This window comes from Mangifera indica, chromosome 11, assembly GCF_011075055.1.
Source record: "Mangifera indica cultivar Alphonso chromosome 11, CATAS_Mindica_2.1, whole genome shotgun sequence".
Lineage (NCBI taxonomy): Eukaryota > Viridiplantae > Streptophyta > Magnoliopsida > Sapindales > Anacardiaceae > Mangifera > Mangifera indica.
The window spans coordinates 2,836,777-2,863,906 of record NC_058147.1 but is presented as its reverse complement, the minus strand read 5'-3'; the positions used below and the strand labels follow the sequence as shown (position 1 = coordinate 2,863,906).

At 28.1% G+C, this 27,130-nt stretch overlaps 1 protein-coding gene across 1 annotated transcript; it reads left to right on the top strand.

Annotated features, from left to right (window-relative positions):
- The first annotated feature begins 1,511 nt into the window (after positions 1 to 1,511).
- Positions 1,512 to 9,110, top strand: LOC123229623 (calmodulin-like protein 2). Its single transcript, XM_044655545.1, has 2 exons — positions 1,512 to 1,771; positions 8,834 to 9,110. Exons 1-2 carry the CDS (start codon positions 1,512 to 1,514, stop codon positions 9,108 to 9,110), a joined length of 537 nt encoding a protein of 178 aa, XP_044511480.1.
- The last annotated feature ends 18,020 nt before the right edge of the window (positions 9,111 to 27,130 follow it).

Sequence of the window (27,130 nt, the reverse complement as noted above, 5' to 3'; positions counted from 1 at the left end):
CTCTATGAATGGTAACCAAAAGAAAGATAAATAGACCTCCAACATTTGTGAGATTCTTATTCAAACAAATCATCTTGCTCTTGGAAATGATTATTACCAATATGACTTACTATAATAAGAGAAAAATCAATCTCATTTCTCTGTCTGATTTGGCGAAGTAAAACAAACAATTATAGCGATAAAAACACCAAATATCGTCTTTGTAAGACATTATAAAATATCCCAATACAAACAACACAACAAATAAAAAAAAATTCTATTTTAATTTTAAACTTATCAAGAAGTATGACAATTCCTATTTGAATTAGATTAAATAAATTAGACTTAATAAAATAACTAAGCTTAATTAATCTCTAACTGTCTTCATATCCAAAGAGGGATATAAAGCATAACATCATGTGGAGATGTTGCACTTGCAATTTCCAAATGGAGAATCATTTTGTTCTTTATTTGATGTCGATGGATTCTAATTCTAGTTGTCACACTTACAATTTCGAAATGGAGAATCATCAAGTTATGATATTTTTTATGTCCGCGGATTTGGATTTGAATTCTAGTTATATAAGGTATGTGGAATTGTTGTACTTATAATTTCGAAATGAAGGATCATTTAGTTCTTTTTTTGATGTCGAATTCTGGCCTGTGATAATAATATGTCTCCACTGATATTTAATATCATTGAAATAAAAAGACGCAACTGCCACCAATCCAATTTAGACACCTAGATGATGTGTTATTATATAATTATATATTATTTTATTATTTTATCTGAGTACCCAATTTGGGTGTAGGCATCAATATTTACAAAATTACTATAAATAATTAATGTTAATGAGATCATGCCTCATCAATTTATGTAGGCAATTTAGACTCTTGTACAAGTTTGGTTGCGATAACGACAATGCAAATTTAGTAATAAACTCTGATATCCACTGTCATGACAGGAGTTTAATGTAAAGAGAGAGAGTAAGACACATGGTTTTTTAAAGTGGTTCAACATGTGACTTTGAATTCTACGTCTATGATGATGATTTTAATAATTATGAGATGATGTTCCAATTGAGTGAATACAAAGATTACAAAAAAAGTTCCAAAAGGGATTGGAAAGTGGAGAGACACCTTCGAGAAAGATTCGAGTTTGCCATTAAATATTGGTTACAAATTCAAAATGTAAATTTAAACAATAACTTTTTAAATAATTACATTAATAATCGAGACTAATTAGACAAAAAGCTATTATTTTTTATGATGGCCGTGACATGGAGTGGGTGTCAATTGGTTGAACGTTTTGTTGATTTGTCACTTTTCGAGGAGATGCTTTGCAGGTAACTAGTTTACTAGAGTACAACAACTAGTGTTTACAACAACTGTAGTTGGGAAAAACATACGTGGAAAAGGATTTATATATTAAATCCATAATAAGCGTTAAGTATATATATAGGGGTAGGAAGATCAATCATCAAAGCAAAGAAGCAGCGTTGTATCTGTATTTTTTTAATTTGGTAAAGCCGATGCCGATGTGTTTTCCAGGATCTGGGGATACACCTGATCCGGACCTAAGAGAGAAATTAAAGAAAGAGTTCAAGAAGCATGATGTGAATAATGATGGTGTTCTGAGTAGGGAAGAGCTAAAAACGGCCTTCAAGGATTTGGGAGCATGGTGGCCCAGGTGGCGAACCGATCGTGCACTTCACCACGTCGATGCCAACAACGATGGAGTCATCAACCCCGAGGAATTTGATAAACTCGTCCAATATGCTATGAAAGAACGGTACACAGTTAAATAGAAATATGTATAATTGTGTCTTGATGATGATGATAATCAAATAAACGGATTGTATTTTCTTTATAAAAAGATCCGATTGCATTATCTAACTAATTCCATGTCAAGATTAATCTCGACCAATATTATGCATATTTACTTATTTAAATTTTGATATCTAAGTAGTGAGTTTTCTAAACTTTGTATGAGACTGTATGTAATTTAATTTAGAACAAACTATAGGCCTACTGCCCACGGTTAATTAGCAGAATAATGATGAAGATGTGAACAATAAAAATAGAAAATAAAGAAGACAATTAAATTTCTAACCAAATTAACTGTAACAAACAGAAATCAGGTATGTCAACGTTTATAGACAGTTTGTTAGAATTTTATCTTTTAATAAATAGAATAGGACAAAATCTTGCAAAGTCTTAAAGAATTTACAGTAGTTCTACTTTACAGGGAGTGTTCAAATTCCCTAAAAACATAGATTTATGTTCTTCAAACCATATATCTATGAAACCAAATCTAGCTCAAATAAAATCATTAAAACATATATTCAGCTTTCAATAACAAATCTGATAAAGCAAGCTCTTCTTGTTTACAAAATCTATTCTCAAACTTCTAATTGTTCAGATGTTCTTAGATTTAAAATACTTCGAGAGTCCCACCCCGCTTTTTCAATGATGAGCTAAAATCTCATCAGCAATTGGTCTTGAATTCCCTTCAAGAATCCATTAGAAGGTTGTATACCAGATCTAATTTATGAAAATGAGCTACAAATATATGAAGGACCTGAGTAAATATGCTCTGTGATTTTATAACCAAAGAGAAAGGAAATATTCAAACCCCGTTTTGGCCAGTTGAAAGAGACGATTTTGAATACCCAAAGTGGGCAAATTTCAGCAGTTACATGTTCGACCAAAAATTGATTAATTCAAAATAAAACAGTTAATTACCTCAAATACAAAATGGATTTTCAAGATCAAGATGTTTGCACAAAAATCAGTAATGTACGCGCAAATATCTATGTGAAAAATATGTATAAATTAAAACCAAATACAAACACAAAGTTCATAATTTGCCAATACAATTATAGTTTTATATACGCGTAGATATATATAGGTTCTCCTTTTGGTCATAGATATCAATTATTTGTTCTTCACTCCCATCAGCAGTCATATGCAGAGGATCCCGGGTTAAAACTTGCGTTTTTGTATGTAGATAAGTTAAAGAGTAATAAGTGTATAATCCTATATATGCAGGGTGGCATAAGGCTTGTCACATAATGTTCTTTATTCCTTCTAAATTTTTTTGAAATGAAGAAACTGAATTTCCATGTACAAATTAAGATATTATTAAGATTGTCACCCACCAGGAATCTGGTCCTCTGGGGCCTTTAGAATATGATTCTAGTAGGTGGTGCCATCTCTTTTTTCTTGTGTGCCCAATTTCGTACTTAAAAAATATATGTACATAGTATTATTGTAATTTTATTAATCTCTTTAATGTATATTTGGTTTCTTTATCTGGTTTTATCATGATCATATATATTGATCCCTCTCTTTCTTTCTTTGATCCATAAAAGAAAAAGGTGTTGTGTTTAGTTGAATTCCGACTTCAATCAATTAGCAATGTTTATTATGAAAATTTCGGACAGAATAGTATATGTTCACAAAAAAATTTATGTTAGTATTCAAAACTAAATGTATCAACTTCAAGATTGAGATTATGAAAACCTTCAATATGACAAATAAAACTTGGTAATGAAAAAATTTAAAAACTTAGGTTGAATATCGAGATTGTTGTAACATGTAGTATTCTTAAAATAGATTTGCCTTTTTCATTCAAGTACACAAAGACTGAACAAGGTTTGTTTTCCAATATACAACGACGGATGAATAGTAAGAGAGACACTACTATTTTATTTTGACAATGAACCAAGTTTGAACCCACAAAAAGATATCTTACAGAAGACCTAAAACTAAAAGAAAAACTAAAAATACAGAAAAGTGAGTTTAAATTCTAGTATTATGTGAAAAATAAGAGGAGGAACCCTTATTTTCTAGTATTCCAAAAGGACGAGACATTGAATATTAAATTGAATTTTATTGTAAGTCTAAGCATTTTTACCTTTTAATTCCATAACATTCAATATCTTTTCACTTTTACTTAACCCTCAAAAATTTAATAAAATTCATTTATTTTTTTAACAATCCTCCACTTGAAAGAATGTAATATCTCATATACAAGACATACTAATGGAGTTTGACGGTCAATATCTGCATATTATTGATATAGGTATTGCCATTTGAACATTCCCTCTTGAAAAAGTATGTATACTTTATTACTTGATTAGTATAACTAACTAATAATATATTGTGTCTACCTGTGGTTACGTATTGATAATCTGTTATGGAAAACTGACATGCAAGCAAATAAGAGTTGATGCAACTATAGAGAATTAGTTATATAAGACGTACAAGACATGTGTCAAGTTATTTTATGACAAAGATTTGCATATAAAAGTTATAATAAAGTGTGTGTGAGTTAGGAGTACAAAAAAGAGTTAAACTTAGAGCACAAATAGAGAGAAAAATGGTCATTTATTCACCTTGTAATCTTCTTCTGTTTTAGTGCAATTTTCCTCCTGCCCATGGTCCTTAGTTTTTTTCCTATTTGAGTTTTTTTATGTAAATTTTGTATTATTGTATTGTGTATTTTGTATTTTGTTAAACATTTAATTAAATTAGGTAAACTCGAATATTTGATCTTTATCACACATGTTGTAAAACAAGAATCTATAGAGCTAATTAAAAATAAACCCCCTCATCACATTATAACTATGTGTATCTAATCTCCTTTTAAAAGAATTTTTTTATTTTTAATATACCAGATAAATTAAATGTCATGTCATGCCACTAAATTAAAACTTCTTCAGAATCTTACAGATTTTTGGTTGGCCTTAATATTCCTCTATAAGTGGTGACCAAAAGAAAGATAATTAGACCTCCAACATTTGTGAGATTCTTATTCAAACAAATCGTCTTAGTCTTGAAAATGATCATTACCAATATAACGTATTACAATAAGAGGAAAATCAATCTCATTTCTCTGCTTGATTTGGTGAAGTAAAACAAACAATTATAGCGATAAAAACACCAAATATCGTGTTTGTAAGACATTATAAAATATCCCAATACAGGCAACACAACAAATGAATAAAAATCCTATTTTAATTTTAAATTTATCAAGAACCATGACAAGTCCTATTTGAATTAGATTAAATAAATTAGACTTAAAAAAATAACTAAGCTTAATTAATCTCTAAACGTCTTTATATCCAAAGAATTTTAAATAGGGATATAAAGCATAACACCATGTGGAGATGTTGCACTTGCAATTTTCAAATGGAGAATCATTTTGTTCTTTATTTGATGTTGATGGATTCTAATTCTAGTTACTTAAGGCATAATACCAAGTGGAATTGTAGCACTTACAATTTCCAAACGGAGAATCATCAAGTTATAATATTTTTTTTGTCCATGGATATGGATTTGAATTTAATTATGTAAGACATGTGAAACAGTTGCACTTATAATTTCAAAATGGGGAATCATTTAATTCTTTTTTTGATGTCGAATTCTAGCATGTGATAATAATATATCCACACTAATATTTAATATCGTTAAAATGAAAAAATATAATTGCCACCAATGTAATTTAGATATTTAAATAATATTTTATTATGTAATTATATATTATTTTATTATTTCATCTGAGTATCAAGTTTGGATATAAACATCAATTTATGATATTATTACAAAATTATTATAAATAATTAGTGTTGATGAGATCATGCCTCATCAATTCATGTAGGCAATTCAAAGCCTTGTACAAGTTTGTTAGCAATAACAACAATACAAATTCAATAATGGACTTTGATATCCATTATTATAATAAGAGTTTAGTATAAACAGATAGAGTAAGACACATAGCTTTTTAAAATGGTTTAACATGTTACTTAAGATTCTACATTTATAATTATGATTTTAATAGTTATGAAATGATATTTTCGCTAAGTAAATACAAAGATTTTAAAAGAATATTTCAAAAAGGATTGAAAAGTGGAAAAACACCTTCAAGAAAGATTCGAGGGTCTTGTCAATAAATATTGATTACAAATTTAAAATTCAATTAGGCAAAAAATTATTATTTTTTATGATAGGCAGTGACGTGGAGTGGTGTCAATTTGCTGAACGTTTTGTTGATTTGTCTATTTTCGACGAGATGTTTTGCGGGTGGCTAGTTTACTAGGGTACAACAACTAGAGTTTACAATAACTATAATTGGGAAAAACATACGTGGAAAAGGATTTATATATTATATATATTCATTACTCTCTTTCTTTTTTTATCTCTGAAAGAAAAAGGCGATGTGTTTAGTTAAATTTTGATTAATTATTGGTAACTATTACAAATACTTTGGATAGAATAGAAAATGTTGACAATATATATACATATATATATATATATATATATATAAAATATGTAAATTAAATAAATATGTATTCAACATTAAGAGTATAGGAAATCTGAATAAGACAAACAAGAACTGACAATAAAAATTTTTTAAAAACCTAGGTTGAAAACCGAGATTAATGTAATATATAGTTTTCTTAAAAATAGATTCATCTCTTTAATTTAAGTGCACATTGATTTGAAAAATATGTTTTCTAAAATGCAATGACGGAGGACTAGTGAGAGAGACACTACTCTTTTATTCTGATAATGAATCAAGTCTGAACCTTACTAAAAATTAACTTATAAAAGACCTAAAACATAATAAGAAACTAAAAATGGAGAAAAGAAAACTTAAAATCTGTTGTGTGAAAAATAAGGGGAGAAACCTTTTTTTTTTTAAGTATTCCGAACAGAGGAGACATTGAATATTGAATTGAATTTCACCTTTTAATTCCAAAACATTCAACATCTTTTCACTTTTATTTTGTAATCCCCAAAAATTTAATGAAATTGATTTATTTTTCTAACAATCTTTCACATGAATGAATAAAACATCCCACATACAAGAGACAATAATGGAGTTTGATGATCAAAACTGGCATATTATAGGTATCATACCATTTGAATCTTCCCTCTTATTAAAGTATGTTTTATTTACCAAATGATTAGTGTAATAGATTAACCACATATTGTGTCAACTTGTGATTACGCAATAGTAACCTGTTGTGATACTGTAACCTAGAGTAAGTGTTTATGAGTTGGTGCAACTATAGAGAGTTAGTCATATAAGATGCAAAAGACAAGTGTTAAGTTTTTTATGATTATGATTTGCCTATAAAAATTATACTAAAGTATATGAAAATTAGAAGTACAAAAAAAGGTTAAGAGTATATCACATACGAGTTTAGCTTAGAGCACAAATAAAGAGAAAAATAGTCATTTCTTCACCTTGTAATGTTCTCATGTTTTATAATAATTTTTCTCCTTCAGTGGCCCTAGTTTTTTCCTATTTTGGTTTCTCACATAAATTTTATATTATTGTATTGTTTATTTTGTATTATATAAAATATTTATTTTAATGATAAACTCGAACCTTTGATATTTATCATTTCATAAAAAGATGTGATACAAGAATAAAGTTACTTTGACAATTCAAAATTATATTATAATTATGTATCTTCTCTTGTTTTGGAAGTATTTTATTATTTTTAATAAGAAAGTTGTATATATTCTACTTGATAAATTAAGTCACATCTTATCATTGTCACTAAGCTAAAACTTCCTGAGATTCTTATAGATTTTTTATTGGCTTATATATTCCTCTATGAATGGTGACCAAAAGAAAGATAAATGGACCTCCAACAATCGTAAGATTCTTATTCGAACATATCTTCTTGGTTTTTAATGTTGATAGATTCTATTTCTAGTTGCATAAGGCATAAAGCCAAGTAGAACTGCTGCACTAATAATTTCGAAATGCAGAATCATTTGGTTATAATTTTGATGTCCATGGATGGATTCGAATTCTAGTTATATAAGACAAGTAGAACAACCGCACTTATAATTTCGAAAATGGAGAAATATTAGTTTTGTTTTTTTTTTTTTACATGGAAGCCACTGCCAGTGATAATAATGTATCCTCACTGATATTAAATATCATTGAAATAAGAAAACACAAATGTCATCACTCTAATTTTGGTATTCAGATGATATGTTATTATGTGATTGAATATTATTTTATCTTTTTATCAAAGTACCTAGATTGGGTATGGGCTTCAATTTATGAGATTATCGTATAATTGTTGTAAATAACTAGTGCTAATGAGATTATATGTTATCAACTTATGTAGGCAATTCGGAGCGTTGCGCAAGTTCAATTACAATAACTATGATACAAATTCAGTAATGGATTGTGATATCCACTACAATGATAAGAGTTAAATGCGCAGAGAGAGGAGGACATCAAATGGCTTTTTAAAAATAATTTGACATGTTACTCAAGAGTCTACATAATCGATAATGATATTAATAACTATAAGAGATGTTCTAGTTGAGTGAATACAAAGATTACAAAAAAAAAAAAAATGTTCTAAAAGAGATTAGAAATTGGAGAGATATCTTTAAGAAAGTTATTAAATCTGCGGTTCTTTGCCATGAAATATAGGATGAAACAATCATATTGGTTATAAATTCGATATTCAAATTCAAACAATAACTTCTTAATCAGTTACTAATTAAACAAATAGTTACTATTTTTTATGATGAGTAGATGACATGGAGTGGGTGCCAACTAGCTAAATAAATTTTTTGATCGAATGATATTTATCGTTGAAACACGAGTTATCGCTTTTGTTGATTGGCCATTTCTTGAGAAGATTCTTTAAAGATAGAAAATTGGACTACAACAACTAGTATTGGGAATAACCTAGGTGGAAAAGGAATTTTATATTAAACCCATAATAAGTGCAAGTATATATATAGGTAGGAAGATCAATCATCAAAGCAAAGAAGCAGTGTTGAATCTGTATATCTTGATTTCGTGAAGCTCTAGCTTTAGGCCAATGTCGCTTCCTGTGTCGGTCAACACTGAAGAAGATCAAACATTAAAGGAAGCTTTCAAGAAGCATGATGTGAATCATGATGGTGTTCTAAGTAAGCACGAGCTAATAGGCGCCTTCAAAGAATTGGGAGCATGGTGGGCCTGGGGGCGAGCCAGTTGTGCACTTTACAACGTTGATGTCAACAACGATGGAGTCATAAACCCTGAGGAATTTGAAAATTTCGTCAGATATGCTAAAAAACATGGATACAAAGTTAAGTAGAAATATGTATAATTACTTCTAGCTTGATGATGATGATTAAATAAATGGATTTTATTTTCTTTATGAAAAGATCCGATTTCATTATCTAGCTAATTCTATGTCAAGATTAATCTCTATCAGTACTATATATATTTACTTATTTAAGTCTTGATATCTAAGTAATGGATTTTCTGGGCTTTGCATGAAATTGTACGTAATTTAATTTAGAGCAAACTATACATATAAAATTGAAATGATGTGAGATATAAATGGATGTCAACGATTACAATTTTCTTGGTCGTGAAAGTGAGAAATAATTTGTTCTACTGCAGGTACCAGGATCCTCTTTCATTTATTAAAATAATTATTAATGACAATTAACTCTTGAAATGTACCCTACTCCGAATATATAAAGCATTCATCCAATAAGGGTTTATTGTTTCTCAACCTAGTGAACAAACTACAGCCTACTGCCCACGATTAATTAGCAGAATATAATTGAAGATGTGAACAATAAAAATAAGAAATAAGAAAAGATATATAAATCTATGATATAATCAATTACGACATACAAGAATTAATATGTCAAAGTTTATATAAAGTTTCTTAGAATTTTTGTCCAGCAAAAAAAGATAAGCAAATATGAGCAATGCACATGTTCAACTAAAATTGATTTATTTAAAATAAAACAATTAGTTACCAACAATACAAAATAAAGTTTCCACAAAATAAAGTACAAACACTGTTTATAATTTGCCCAAGCAATCATTATTTTATTAATAAAATTATGTGTGTATATTTTAAGTATATAAATAAATACGTATTTGATATATATTATTATATAATTGAATAATTTTGAATTAAAAATAAAATAACATTTAATTATATAATAACACGCATAAGTATATATCTGTTTGTTTATTTAAAATATATATATATACAATATTATTCTAATTCAGTAAAACTATACGAATACATTTTTGATACACAATTGAAATACACAGATAACGTGTACCTAAATTGTGTCTAAAAAGTATGTATGTGTATATATATACACTATTTGTTCTTCACTCCTGTGATCCCATCAGTAGTCAAGTGTAGAGGATACAGGTTCAGGTACAAACTTGTATTTTCATATGTAGATAATTTAAATATAGTACGTGTGTAATCCTGTATGAGCAGCATATTAAGCAAGACAAGAGCAGGGTGGCATAAGGCTGGTTACGTAATCTACTTTATTTCTTCTAAATTTATTCAAATGAAGAAACTGAATTTCTATATACAAATTAAGATATTATTGAGATTGTACCCATCAGGAATTTTGTCACCTGCGGGGCTTTGAGAATATGATTCTAGTAAGTGATGTCTTTCTCTTTTTCTTATATACTTCCATTTACTTATTCCAAAGGATATTTCTAAATTTCGTGATTATCATATGTTAAATTTTAGTCAAAAATAAAATAAAAATTTCGTATACATAATATTTAGTTTTCAAGACTGAAGATGTGAATTTTGAATAAATAATTTTAAATCTTTGTATACAGCGGCGGATCTAAGGAAGTTAAGAAGATTACTTGAATAGGTATTATTCAAAATTTTGATTTTTTTTTCTTGCATTGACTTTATTTGAAAATTGAATGTGCATGAGTGACATGCATCCTTTCTTGTGCATGGCTTGAAAATGGTTATGAACGGATGTCACGTTTTGATAAACCATCATTTACTATCCTATATGATTTGTCCAAAATTCCAGAAGCGTAAATGCGCAAAGAAATAAGTTACAAACAACTTGGTGAACAGGGCAATTTTTGTCTAGTGACAATCGTTCATCTTTTACTGACAATTGCTCATTTTATCTGTTCTTGCATTTTTCAAACTTTATCCAGTTTGTGATGTTTTAATACATTTATTAGATATATTAACAATTCTAACTTAGATTTTTATCATTATAAAAACATTTAAAGGTCCAACAAAAATCATTAAAACACATATTCAACTATCAATAACAAATCTGAAACTAAACATATAATGCAAACACTTCTGGTTCACAAAATCAATTTTCAAACTTCCAATTGCTCAGTTGTTCTTAGATTTAAAATAATCCAAGAGTCTCACCCAATTTTTTCAAGCTCTACTTGAACTATAAGCTAAAATCTCTTTAGCGGTTTGTCTTAAACTCCCTTCAAGAACCTATTAAAAGGTTTTATCCCAAATCTAACTTATGAAAACGAGCAACAAATATATGAAAAATCTGAGTAAGATTTGCACTGTGATTTTATAACCAAGGGGAAAGGAAATATTCAACTCATTTTGGCCTGTTGAAAGAGACAATTTTAAATGCCCAAAGTGGGCAAATTTGAGCACAGTTGCATGTTCGCCTAAAAATCGATTAATTCAAAATAATAGAATTAATTACCACAAATACAAAATGAAGTTTCAACATAAACATGTTTACACGAAAATCAGTAATGTACACACATATCTACTTGAAAATATGTATAAATTAAAACCAAATAAAAACACAAAGTTTATAATTTGCCAATACAATTATAGTTTTCTATACACGTAGATATATATTGCTTCTCCTTTTGCCAATACATTTATTTGTTCTTCACTCCTATCAGCAGTCAAATGCAGGGTTCAAACTTGTATTTTTATATGTAGATAATTTAAAGAGTAATATGTGTATAATTCTATATAAGCAGTGTTAAACATGACAACAGGAGGGTGGCGTAAGGCTAGTCACGTAATTTACTTTATTCCTTTTAAATTTTTATGAAATGAAGAAATTGAATTTCCATGTACAAATTAAGACATTATAGAGATTGTTACCCACCAAGAATTTGGCTAGCTGGGGCCTTTAGAATACGATTCTAGTAAGTGGGGTCATTATTTTTTCCTTGTATATTTAATTATATATTTAAAAATATATATACATAATTTTTTTTTATTTTTTGATACACTCTATGTTTCTTTATATAGTATTATCATGACCATATTTATATATACTGATTCCTCTCTTTCTTTTTCTATCTATGAAAGAAAACGGTGGTTCGTTTAGTTAAATTTTGATTAATTATCAGTAATTATTACAAATACTTTGGATAGAATAGTAAATATATATATATATATATATATATATATATATATATATATATATATATATATATATAAATATGTAAATTAAATAAAAATGTATTCAACATTAAAAGTATAGAAAACTTGAATAAGATGAACAAGAACTGGCAATGAAAAATTTTCAAAAACCTCGGTTAAAAATAGAGATTGATGTAATATATAGTTTTTTTAAAACTAGATTCATCTCCTTCATTTAAGTGTACATTGATTTGAACAATATATTTTCTAAAATGCAATGACGGAGGACTAGTGAGAGAGACACAACTCTTTTATTCGGATAATGAATCAAGTTTGAACTCTACTGAAAAATAACCTATAAAAGACTTAAAACATAGTGAGAAACTAAAAATAAAGAAAAGAAAACTTAAAATCTGTTGTGTGAAAAATAAGGGGAGAAACCTTTTTTTTTTTTAAGTATTCCGAACAGAGGAGACATTGAATATTGAATTGAATTTCACCTTTTAATTCCAAAACATTCAACATCTTTTCACTTTTATTTTGTAATCCCCAAAAATTTAATGAAATTTATTTATTTTTCTAACAATCTTTCACATGAATGAATAAAACATCCCACATACAAGAGACAATAATAGAGTTTGATGATCAAAACTGGCATATTATAGGTATCATACCATTTGAATCTTCCCTCTTATTAAAGTATGTTTTATTTACCAAATGATTAGTGTAATAGATTAACCACATATTGTGTCAACTTGTGATTACGCGATAGTAACCTGTTGTGATACTGTAACCTAGAGTAAGTGTTTATGAGTTGGTGCAACTATAGAGAGTTAGTCATATAAGATGCAAAAGACAAGTGTTAAGTTTTTTATGATTATGATTTGCCTATAAAAATTATACTAAAGTATATGAAAATTAGAAGTACAAAAAAAGGTTAAGAGTATATCACATAAGAGTTTAGCTTAGAGCACAAATAAAGAGAAAAATAGTCATTTCTTCACCTTGTAATGTTCTCATGTTTTATAATAATTTTTCTCTTTCAGTGGCCCCTAGTTTTTTCCTATTTTGGTTTCTCACATAAATTTTATATTATTGTATTGTTTATTTTGTATTATATAAAACATTTATTTTAATGATAAACTCGAACCTTTGATATTTATCATTTCACAAAAATATGTGATACAAGAATAAAGTTACTTTGACAATTCAAAATTATATTATAATTATGTATCTTCTCTTATTTTGGAAGTATTTTATTATTTTTAATAAGAAAGTTATATTTATTCTACTTGATAAATTAAGTCACATCTTATCATTGTCACTAAGCTAAAACTTCCTTAGATTCTTATAGATTTTTTATTGGCTTATATATTCCTCTATGAATGGTGACCAAAAGAAAGATAAATGGACCTCCAACAATCATGAGATTCTTATTCAAACATATCTTCTTGATTTTAGAAATAATCATTATCAATATAACTAGTTACAATAAGAGGAAAATTAATCTCATTTCCCTATCTAGTTTGGTGAAGTAAACCAAAGAACTATTGTAATAAAAACACCAAACATCTCATTTAAAAACACTATAAAATATCCTATTTTAATTCTAAACTTATCAAAAACTATGACAAGTCCAATTTTAATTAGATTAAATAAATTAGGCTTCAAAATAAAAATAACTAAGCTTAATTTATATCCAACCATCATTATATCCAAAGAATTTTTAATAGGGATATAAAGCATAACACCATGTGGAGATTTTGCACTTACAATTTTGAAATGGAGAATCATTTATTCCTTTTTTTTTTTTCTACTTTGACAGATTTTATTTCTAGTTATATCAGGCATAAAGCCAAGTGGACTTGTTGCACTAATAATTTCGAAATGGAGAATCATTTAGTTATAATTTTGATGGCCATGGAGGGATTCGAATTCTAGTTATATAAGACAAGTAGAGCAACCGCACTTATAATTTCGAAATGTAGAAATATTAGTTTTTTTTTATTTTTTAGGTGGAAGCCACCGCCAGTGATAATAATGTATCGTCACTGATATTAAATATCATTGAAATAAGAAAACACAAATACCATTACTCTAATTTTGGTATTCAGATGATATGTTATTATGTGATTAAATATTGTTTTATCTTTTTATTAAAGCACCTAGATTGGGTATAGGCTTTATAATTGTTGTAAATAACTAATGCTAATGAGATTATGTGTTATCAACTTATGTAGGCAATTTAGAGCCTTGCGCAAGTTCAATTACTATAATTATGATACAAATTCAGTAATCGATTGTGATATCCACTACAATGATAAGAGTTAAATGCGCAGAGAGAAGAGGACATCAAATGGTTTTTTTAAAAAATAATTTGACATGTTACTCAAGAGTCTACGTAACCGATAATGATATTAATAGTTATAAAAGATACTCTAGTTGAGTGAAAACAAAAATTATAAAAAAAATATTCTAAAAGAGATTAGAAATTGAAGAGATGTCTTTAAGAAAGTTATTAGAGCCATAGTTCATTGCCATGGAATATAGGATGAAACAACAACTTCTTAATTAGTTACTAATTAAATAGAAGTTATTATTTTTTATGGTGGACAGATGACATGGATTGGGTGCCAACTAGCTAAATATATTTTTCAATTAAGTGATATTTATCATTAAAACATAAGTTATTATTTTTGTGGATTGATCACTTCTTGTAAAAATTCCTTAAAGGTAAAAAAGTGGATTCTAACAACTAGTATTGGGAATAACCTACGTGGAAAAGGATTTTTATATTAAACCCGTAATAAGTGCAAGTATATATATAGGTAGGACAATCAATCATCAAAGCAAAGAAGCAGTGTTGAATCTGTATATTTTAATTTGGTAAAGCTCTAGCTTTAGGTCAATGCCGCATCCTGCGACTTTCAATAAGCCAGATGAAGTAGATCAGAAATTAAAGGAAGCGTTCAAGAAGCATGATGTGAATCATGATGGTGTTCTGAGTAAGGAAGAGCTAATAAGTGCCTTCACCGAATTGGGAGCATGGGTGCCCTGGTGGCGAGCCAAACGTGCACTTCACAACGTTGATGCCAACAACGATGGAGTCATAAACCCCGAGGAATTTGAAGATCTCGTCAAATATGCTAGAAAACATGGATACAACATTAAGTAGAAGTATGTATAACTACGTTTAGCTTGATGATGATAATCAAATAAACGGATTTTATTTTCTTTATGAAAAAATCCGATTTAATCATCTAGCTAATTCTGTGTTAAGATTAATCTCTATCAGTAGTATGTATATTTACTTATTTAAGTCTTGATATCTAAGTAATGGATTTTCTGGGCTTTGCATGAAATTGTACGTAAATTAATTTAGAGCAAACTATACATATAAAACTGAAATGATTTGAGATATAAATGGATGCCAATGACCACAATTTTCTTGGTCGTGAAAGTGAGAAATAATTTGTTTTACTGCAGGTAACAGGATCCTCTTTCATTTATTAAAATAATTATTAATGATAAATACCTTTTGAAATGTACCCTACTCAGAATATATAAAGCATTCTTCTAGTAAGGGTTTATTGTTTCGTAACCTAGTGAACACAAGCCAACACTATTAAAACAAACTATAGCCCTGCTGCCTACGATTAATTAGCAGAATATAATTGAAGATGTGAACAATAAAAAAAAGAAATAAAAAAAGATATATAAATCTATGACATAATCAATTACGACATACAAGAATTAATAAGTCAAAGTTTAGTTACCAACAATACAAAATAAAGTTTCCACAAAATAATGTTCACACAAAAATCAGCAATGTACACACATGTATCTATGTGAGATATATGTTTTCGGAAATATATATTAAATTTACACGTGTGAAGAATGAAATTCATATTACACAAAACTAATTGACTTATGTTAAGGTCCAATTTACAACACTTATATACCACACATTTTACTTAAGTTTATTAGATGTGAGACTCTTCTTTATTTGAGTCTTCAACACCCCCATTTAAGTGCAAGCGTCTAAGCTGTTAGACCTGTCTTTCGGCTCAGTCGATTTTTGGTTGGATGTATTATCACTTATATCCAAGAACACTTAGGCTGTTAAACCTGCCGTTAGACTCGTGCTCTGATACCATATCAGAAATATATATTAGGCTTACAAGTGTGAAGATTGAAACTCATATTACACAAAACCAATTGGTTTGTGTTAAGGTCGAATTTACAACACTTATATACCACACATTTTACTTAAGTTTATTATATGTGAGACTGTTCTTTATTTGAGTCTCCAACATATGTATACATTAAAACCAAGTACAAACACAGTTTATAATTTCCCCAAGCAATCATTATTTTATCAATAAAATTACGTGCATCTATTTTAAGTATATAAATAAATGTGTATTTAATATATATTATTATATAATTAAATAATTTTGAATTAAAGATAAAATAACTCAATTATATAATAACACATATAAGTATATATCTATTTGTTTATTTAAAATATGAACATACAGTATTACTCTAATTCAATAAAACTATACAAATATATTTTTTATACACAATTTAAATACACAGATGATGTGTACCTGAATTGTGTCTAAAAAGTATGTTTGTGTATATATATACACTATTTGTTCTTCACTCCTGTGATCCTATCAGTAGTCAAGTGTAGAGGATACGGGTTCAGGTACAAACTTGTATTTTCATATGTCGATAATTTAAATATCGTACGTGTATAATCCTGTATGAGCAGTATATTAAGCCTGACAAGAGCAGGGAGGCATAAGGCTGGTCACGTAATCTACTTTATTTCTTCTAAATTTATTCAAATGAAGAAACTGAATTTCTATATACAAATTAAGATATTATTGAGATTGTACCCACCAGGAATTTTGTCACCGGGGGGGCTTTGAGAATATGATTCTAGTAATTGATGTCTTTCGCTTTTTCTTATATATTTCCATTTACTTATTCCAAAAGATATTTCTAAATTCCGTGATTATCATATGTTAAATTTTAGTCAAAAATAAAATAAAATTTTCGTACACATAATATTTATGTGAATTTTGAATAAATAATTTTAAATCTTTATATACAGTGACGGATCTAAGGAAGTTAAGAAAATTACTTGAATAGGTATTATTCAAAATTTTGATTTTTTTCTCGCATTGACTTTATTTGAAAATTGAATGTGCATGAGTGACATGCATCCTTTCTTGTGCATGGCTTGAAAATGGTCATAAACGAATGTCACGTTTTGATAAACCATCATTCATTACCTTATATGATATGTCCAGAATTCCATAAGCGTAAATGTGCAAAGAAATAATTTACAAACAACTTGATGAACATGACAATTTTTGTCTAGTGATAGTCATTCGTCTTTCATTGACAATTGTTTATTCTATCTGTTCTTGCATTTCTCAAACTTTGTTTAGTTTGTGATGTTTTAATACATTCTTTAGATAGATTAATAATTCTAACTTACATTTTTATCATTATAAAAACATTTAAAGGTCCAACAAAAATCATTAAAACACATATTCAACTATCAATAACAAATCTGAAACTAAACATATAATGCAAACACTTCTGGTTCACAAAATCAATTTTCAAACTTCCAATTGCTCAGTTGTTCTTAGATTTAGAATAATCCGAGAGTCTCACCCAATTTTTTCAAGCTCTACTTGAACTATAAGCTAAAATCTCTTTAGCGGTTTGTCTTTAAACTCCCTTAAAGAACCTATTAAAAGGTTTTATCCCAAATCTAATTTATGTAAACGAGCAACAAATATATGAAAAATCCGAGTAAAATTTGCACTGTGATTTTATAACCAAGGAGAAAGGAAATATTCAGCTCATTTTGGCCCGTTGAAAGAGACAATTTTAAATGCCCAAAGTGGGCAAATTTGAGCACAGTTGCATGTTCGCCTAAAAATCGATTAATTCAAAATAATAGAATTAATTACCACAAATACAAAATGAAGTTTCAACATAAACATGTTTACACGAAAATCAGTAATGTACACACATATCTACGTGAAAATATGTATAAATTAAAACCAAATAAAAACACAAAGTTTATAATTTGCCAACACAATTATAGTTTTATATACACGTAGATATGTATTGCTTCTCCTTTTGCCAATACATTTATTTGTTCTTCACTCCTATCAGCAGTCAAATGCAGAGGATCCCGGGTTCAAACTTGTATTTTTATATGTAGATAATTTAAAGAGTAATATGTGTATAATTCTATATGAGCAGTGTTAAACATGACAACAGCAGGGTGGCGTAAGGCTAGTCACGTAATGTACTTTATTCCTTCCTTTTAAATTTTTTTGAAATGAAGAAATTGAATTTCCATGTACAAATTAAGATATTATTGAGATTGCCACCCAGCAAGAGTTTGGCTAGCTGGGGCCTTTAGAATACGATTCTAGTAAGTGGGGTCATTACTTTTTCCTTGTATATTTAATTATATATTTAAATATATATATATATATATATATATATACATAATTTTTTTATTTTTTAATATACTCTACATCTCTTTATATAGTATTATCATGACCGTATTTATATATATTGATTCCTCTCTTTCTTTTTTTATCTATAAAAGAAAAAAGGCGATGTGTTTAGTTAAATTTTAATTAATTATCAGTAACTATTACAATTACTTTTGATAGAATAGTAAATGTTGACAATATATATATAAAATATGTAAATAAAAATAAAAATATATTCAAAATTAAGAGTATAGAAAATATGAATAAGATGAACAAGAACTGACAATGAAAAATTTTTAAAAACCTAGGTTGAAAATCAAGATTGATGTAACATATAGTTTTCTTAAAAATAGATTCATCTCCTTCATTTAAGTGCACATTGATTTGAACAATATTTGTTTTCCAAAGTGCAATGACGGAAGACTAGTGATAGAGACACTACTCTTTCATTTTGATAATGAATCAAGTTTGAATCTTATTAAAAAATAACCTGTAAAAACCTAAAACATAGTGAGAAACAAAAAAGGGAGAAAAGAAAACTTAAAATCTAGTGTTGTGTGAAAAATATGGGAGGAACCCTTTTTTTTAAGTATTCCAAACAAAGGAGATATTAAATATTGAATTGAATTTCACCTTTTAGTTCCATAACATTCAACACTTTTTCACTTTTACTTTGTAATCCCCAAAATTTAATGAAATTTATTTATTTTTCTAACAGTCTTTCACATGAATGAATGTAACCTCCCACATACAAGAGACAATAATGGAGTTTGATGATCAAAACTGGCATATTATAGGTATCATACCATTTGAATCTTCCCTCTTATAAAAGTATGTTTTATTCACCAAATGATTAGTGTAATGGATTAATAACATATTGTGTCAACTTGTGGTTACGCGACAATAACCTGTTGTGATACTGTAACCTAGAGCAAGTATTTATGAGTTGGTGCAACTATAGAGAGTTAGTCATATAAGATGCAAAAGACAAGTGTTAAGTTTTGTATGATTATGATTTGCCTATAAAAATTATACTAAAGTATGTGAAAATTAGAAGTACAAAAGAGGGTTAAGAGTATATCACATAAGAGTTTAGCTTAGAGCACAAATAAAGAGAAAAATAGTCATTTCTTCACCTTGCAATATTCTCATGTTTTATAATAATTTTTCTCCTTCAGTGGCCCCTAGTTTTTTCCTATTTTGGCTTCTCACATAAATTTTGTATTATTATATTGTTTATTTTGTATTACATAAAACATTTATTTTAATGATAAACTCGAACCTTTGATCTTTATCATTTCATAAAATGATGTGATACAAGAATAAAGTTACTTTGACAATTCAAAATTATATTATAACTATGTACCTTCTCTTGTTTTGAAAGTTAAGAGAGTTGTATAGATTCTACTTGATAAATTATGTCATATCTTGTCATTGTCACTAAGCTAAAACTTCCTCAGAATCTTATAGATTTTTTATTGGCCTAATATTCCTCTATGAATGGTGACCAAAAGAAAGATAAATGGACCTCCAACAATGGTGAGATTCTTATTCAAACATATCTTCTTGGTTTTAGAAATGATCATTACCAATATGACTAGTCACAATAAAAGGGAAGTTAATTTCATTTCTCTACCTGGTTTGGTGAAGTAAACCAAAGAACTATTGTAATAAAAACACCAACCATCTTCTTTCAAGACACTATAAAATATCCTATTTTAATTCTAAACTTATCAAAAACTATGACAAGTCCAATTTTAATTAGATTAAATAAATTAGGCTTTAAAATAAAAATAACTAAGCTTAATTTATCTCTAACCATCAGTATATCCAAAGAATTTTTAATAGGGATATAAAGCATAACACCATGTGGAGATGTTGCACTTACAATTTTGAAATGGAGAATCATTTATTTCTTTTTTTTTTTTTCTATGTTGATAGATTCTATTTCTAGTTACATAAGGCATAAAGCCAAGTGGACCTGTTGCACTAATAATTTCGAAATGGAGAATCATTTAGTTATAATTTTGATGCCCATGGATGGATTTGAATTCTAGTTATATAAGACAAGTAGAACAGCCCCACTTATAATTTCAAAATGTAGAAATATTAGTTTTTTTTCTTTTTTACGTGGAAGCCACTGCCAGTGATAATAATGTGTCCTCACTTATATTAAATATCATTGAAATAAGAAAACACAAATACCATCACTCTAATTTTGGTATTCAGATGATATGTTATTATTTGATTGAATATTATTTTATCATTTTATCAAAGTACCTAGATTGGCTATAGGCTTCAATTTATGAGATTATCGTATAATTGTTGTAAATAACTAGTGCTAATGAACTTATATGTTATCAACTTATGTAGGCAATTCGGAGCCTTGTGCAAGTTCAACTACGATAATTATGATACAAATTCAGTAATGGATTGTGATATCCACTACAATGATAAGAGTTAAATGCGTAGAGAGAGAATGACATCAAATGGTTTTTTTTTTTAAATAATTTGACAAGTTACTCAAAAATCTACGTAACCGATAATGATATTAATAGTTATAAGAGATGTTTTAGTTGAGAGAATACAAAGATTATAAAAAAAAAAAAAAATGTTCTAAAAGAGATTAGAAATTGGAGAGATGCCTCTAAGAAAATTTTTATACCCACGGTTCTTTGCCATGGAATATAGGATGAAACAATGATATTGGTTATAAATTTGATATTCAAATTCAAACAATAACTTCTTAATTAGTTGCTAATTAAATATAAAGTTATTGTTTTTTATGGTGGACAGATGACATGGAGTGGGTGCCAACTAGTTAAATATATTTTTCGATCAAATGATATTTGTCCTTGAAACATAAGTTATCATTTTTGTCGATTGGTCACTTCTTGTAAAAATTCCTTAAAGGTAAAAAAGTGAACTCTAACAACTAGTATTGGGAATAACCTACGTGGAAAAGGATTTTTATATTAAACCCATAATAAGTGCAAGTATAGATATAGGTAGGAAGATCAATCATCAAAGCAAAGAAGCAGTGTTGAATCTGTATATCTTAATTTGGTAAAGCTCTAGCTTTAGGCCAATGCCGCATACTCCGCCTCCCAATCCCCCAGATCAGAAATTAAAGGAAGCGTTCAAGAAGCATGATGTGAATCATGATGGTGTTCTGAGTAAGGAAGAGCTAATAAGTGCCTTCACGGAATTGGGAGCATGGTTGCCCTGGTGGCGAGCCAAACGTGCACTTCACAACGTTGATGCCAACAACGATGGAGTCATAAACCCTGAGGAATTTGAAGATCTCGTCAAATATGCTAAAAAATATGGATACAATGTTAAGTAGAAGTATGTATAACTACGTTTAGCTTGATGATGATGATCAAATAAACGGATTTTATTTTCTTTATGAAAAAATCCGATTTTATCATATAGTTAATTTTATGTCAAGATTAATCTCTTTCAGTAGTATGTATATTTACTTATTTAAGTCTTGATATCTAAGTAATGGATTTTCTGGGCTTTGCATGAAATTGTACGTAATTTAATTTAGAGCAAACTATACATAGAAAACTGAAATGATTTGAGATATAAATGGATGCCAATGACCACAATTTTCTTGGTCGTGAAAGTGAGAAATAATTTGTTCTACTGCAGGCACCAGGATCCTCTTTCATTTATTAAAATAATTGTTAATGACAATTAACTTTTGAAATGTACCTTACTCTGAATATATGAAGCGTTCATCCAATAAGGGTTTATTGTTTCTTAACCTAGGGAACACAAGCAAATACTATTAAAGCAAACTATAGCCCTACTGCCCACGATTAATTAGCAGAATATAATTGAAGATGTGAACAATAAAAATAAAAAATAAAAAAGATACATAAATCTATAATATAATCAACTAGGATAGACAAGAATTAATATGTCAAAGTTTATATAAAGTTTGTTAAAATTTCTGTCTAGTAAAATCTGATAAGGCTCTCTGTTCATTAAAAAAAAATGTTTGTCAGAATTGAATAAATATGAATGATACACATGTTCAACTAAAATTGATTTATCGAAAATAAAACAATCAGTTACCAACAATACAAAATGAAGCTTCGACAAAATAATGTTCAAACAAAAATCAGCAATGTACACACATATATGTATTTGAGATGTATGTATACATTAAAACCAAGTACAAACACAATTTATAATTTGCCCAAACAATCATAATTTTTTTCAATAAAATTATGTGTATTTATTTTAAATATATAAATAAATACATATTTAATGTATATCATCATATAATTAGATAATTTCGAATTAAAGATAAAATAACACTTAATTATATAATAATACATATAAATATATATTTGTTTGTATATTTGAAATATGTACATATAATATTACTCTAATTCAATAAAACTATACATACATATTTTTTGATATATAATTTAGGTATATAAATTATAAATTATATATTATTATGTGATTAAAAGATTTTCAATTAAAAATAAAGTAACACTGAGAGAGAGAGAGATCCTATCAATAGTCAAGCGTTGAGGATCCGGGTTTGGGTACAAACTTGTATTTTCACATGTAGATAATTTAAATATCGTACGTGCATAATCCTACATCAGGAGTATATTAAGCATGACAACAGTAGGGTGGCATAAGGCTGGTCACGTAATCTACTTTATTCCTTCTAAATTTATTCAGAATTTCCATGTACAAATTAAGATATTTTTGAGAGGGAAAAGGATAATTTTTCACCCAAATTTTGGTCTAAATTTAAAATTATACTCACCATAGATGAAAAGTCCAAACATTCATTCATAGATTAATTGTTGTTTAAATTTTCAGTTAGAAACAGAGATAAAATCGTTATTTTATCTATAAATCTTAAAACCTACAAAATTTATATTATTTCCCCACTTTTAGTTTAGAAAACTCATGTTTACCCCTCATGGTTAAACTTTAAAAATTTTACTTTTCTCCCCTTTTCAAGTTTCATCTTCAGTGGCTTAGGGAACCAGCTGACGATCGAGAAGAAGCATAGGTCTTCTTCGATGAAGGACAACCCTTTGAAGTGTCGTCAAAATTGGAAAGACTCGATGAAGGATGACATTTAGTCGTGCTTTGTCGATTCATCCAGACGCGATGACGAAGGATGATGAAGCGTCGTCCTTTGTCATCTAGATGACAGGATGAAGGAAGATGTTTCGTCATCCTTTCTCGTTGTGTCTGGACAATCGTCTTTCGTCGTCCTTCGTAGCCAAATCTAGAAGATAGGTAGAAAGCGTTGATCGTCAATCATAATGATGGTAGCCAAAAAAGGAAACAAGCCCAATAGATAAAATCTAAACTTTTCAAACTTTGAAAATGAGTTAAAGTTTAGTTTTTAAACCTGAGAGGGAAAATGATATAAATTTCAAAGTTTTAGAGTTTTTAAGTGAAATGATGATTTTACCCTTACCCCTAACTGAAAATTTGGACAGTATTTAGTTTATGGATGGATGTTTTCATTTATTATAGGTATAACTTTAGATTACGCTAAAATTTTGGGTGGGACATAGTCCATTTCCCTTATTGAGATTTTGCCCACCTGGAATTTTGTCATCTGGGGGGGCCTTAAGAGCATGATTCCAGTAAGTGGCGTCTTTCTCTTTTTCTTATATATTCCCATTTCCTTATTGCAAAGGCTACTTCTAAATTCCGTGATTATCATATATCATCAATCTTAGTCGAAAATAAAAGTAAAATTCGGTATGCATAATATTTAGTTTTCTAAACTTAAGATGCAAATTTTGAATAAACAATTTTAAATCTTTATAGACAATAGCGGACCCAAAGAGATCAAAAATGGGCACCTGACATTTCTTAGATTTTAAAAATTTGTAATTATCTTATTTGGGTATAAAAAAAGTATTTAATATTTTTTTAAATTTGAAAATTTATTAATTTAATATATTAAAAATATCTAAATAATTTTTAAAATCTAACATCAACTCTTTTCAGATTTTATTATTTTTTAATTAACCCCATATATTTTATTTTATATAATTTAACTCTTTTATATTATATCTTTTAGGTTGTATATAATTTTTTATATATAGATATATATATTTTTTATTTATTTATTTAGTTCAAAAAAGTACAATCCACTTCATTATATTCTATATATAACTTTATTCATCTTTATCTGATAACGAGAAAATTCAAACTTGATTGGAAATACAGCATCTTTACATCTAGTTTAAGTGAGTTGCTTATAACTTAACTATAGTGTATTTAAAGGGGTTTCTCGAAGCAAAGTATTTTGTTTCTGCTTTAATATCCTACTAAATCGAATTTTACAAATTGATGAGCATACAATTCTCTATTAAATATTCTTAATTATGTTATTGGAATAAGGGGAAAACCTATGATAAGACTAAAAGTTTGCCACTCACTAGAAGTATTGATTCTTGGCCACGGAAATATTGAGGGAAACGAATTCTGCTTTTTCAATATCTTCAAATGAATAAATACTTTTAAAATATAGTATATTATTTATGAGTAATAATATATGTATACCTATTTTTTTATATTTAATTAAATATTTAAATAATATGTTATTATATAAATAGATGTTACGTTATTTTTAATTTATAATTATTTTATTATAAAATAAAATATTATATAAATATGGATGGTTTAAAATTAACTGTGTGTATAATTTTATTTATTATTTAGCCTCAAATAATGATAGAAGAGGCCAACCTTATCACTTTAGTCGATGCTGTATCCTCACCACCATTGTTAGAGGAATCGCATCTAACACTACTTGAATTGTTAATATTATTATTTTTTCTTTATTCTCCGACTACAACTTGTATTTCATTTTGTTACATGTTAAGTTTTAAGCACTTGAATAGTATTACAAATTATAGAAAAGAATAAAAAGGTTTGACCTAATTAAAGTATTTTTTAATCTTTTCTAACATAAATAAAACTTTTTTACTTAATATCAAATTGAAAAAATATATGATATAATATTAAAAATTGAAATTATCATTTTTTCTTCACTATTTTATTTTTTAAAATTACCATACACACCCAAATTTACAAAAATTAAAATATAATTTTAAATATTTCAACTATTTAAAAACTCCCTTATTTTTCTTTCTTTTCACCTTCGACCCTTTCTTCCTGGTCATCCCCAACACCTACTTTTTTAAGGCAAGTCATCCCACACAATCAATCACTCAATCCTCCTTTTTTGTTGTACCACCATCTTTCCCCCTTTTTATTGCATGTGTTGTGGGTTCTCTTCTCACCAACCTCTCTTTGTCACAATTTTATATTGATAGTTTTCACTCAATGAGTTGTTGATAATACAATCAATCAAAGGAGTTGTTGATGACATATTAGATCATGACGAAAAAAAAAGTTGATGAGGGTTAAAGCTCATGACAATAGTGAGATCGTGACTAAAATATTTTAATCTGATATGTAAAAGAATTCTTTTTATTATTTTTCTTTTAATATGGACGGTAAGATTACTATTTTTATCCTTAAACAGAGTTTGATTTTAGATATGAAAATGTTATTCATGTCATTAGGGGGTGAAAAAGTGTTTTTGAGTCAAACCTTGGGTGGAAAAATGTAATTTATAGATAATAAAGGCATACAGTGGAAGAAGAAACACTATATAAACAATGGAATTGCACTCGAATACTCGACCTGCTTGTTCCAAAACTCAGAAGAAAAAAAGGAAAGAAAATGCCTTACTTTGTGTCAAAGCCAGCAAGCGTGCCTCTAACTGCAGAACAACTGAAGAAAATCTTCAAAAAAAGCGACGTCAACGGCGACGGCCGCCTCACCAAAGAAGAGGTGAAGAAAGCATTTGAACAACTCGGTTCGCGCAATGCTGATTTTCGAGTTTTTCGTGCGTTTTGGCATGCAGACAGTAACAAAGACGGAAGCATTGGTATGGAAGAGCTGGATGAACTGGTTAAATATGTTGTAAGTATAGGATATTGCATCAGTTAACTTGGCAAGTTCGAGCTGAGGTGTTTCTTCAAATTTCTAAAACCCTCAAATAATTAATTAATTAATATCCAGGTTTAATTTTCTGTACGTACGTGTGTACATGCTCTAGCGTGCAACTGATGTATCTTAAAATACTGGTCACTTTGTGAGGATGGATCCTATTAGGATTAAAAGTAAATATATTAATTTACGTTTGAGGGTTACTTGTAAATCCCTTATTATTATTATTATCATCAATAACTGGGAACCCGCTGGTTTTAGGTAGACGGATAAATCCGAGACATAATAATTGGATTAATAATTACTGTATTAGATAAATTAAAATTTTACAAACATAACAGAGACTCGAACTTAGACTTTCTCTTTGAAAGTTTTAATACTCCA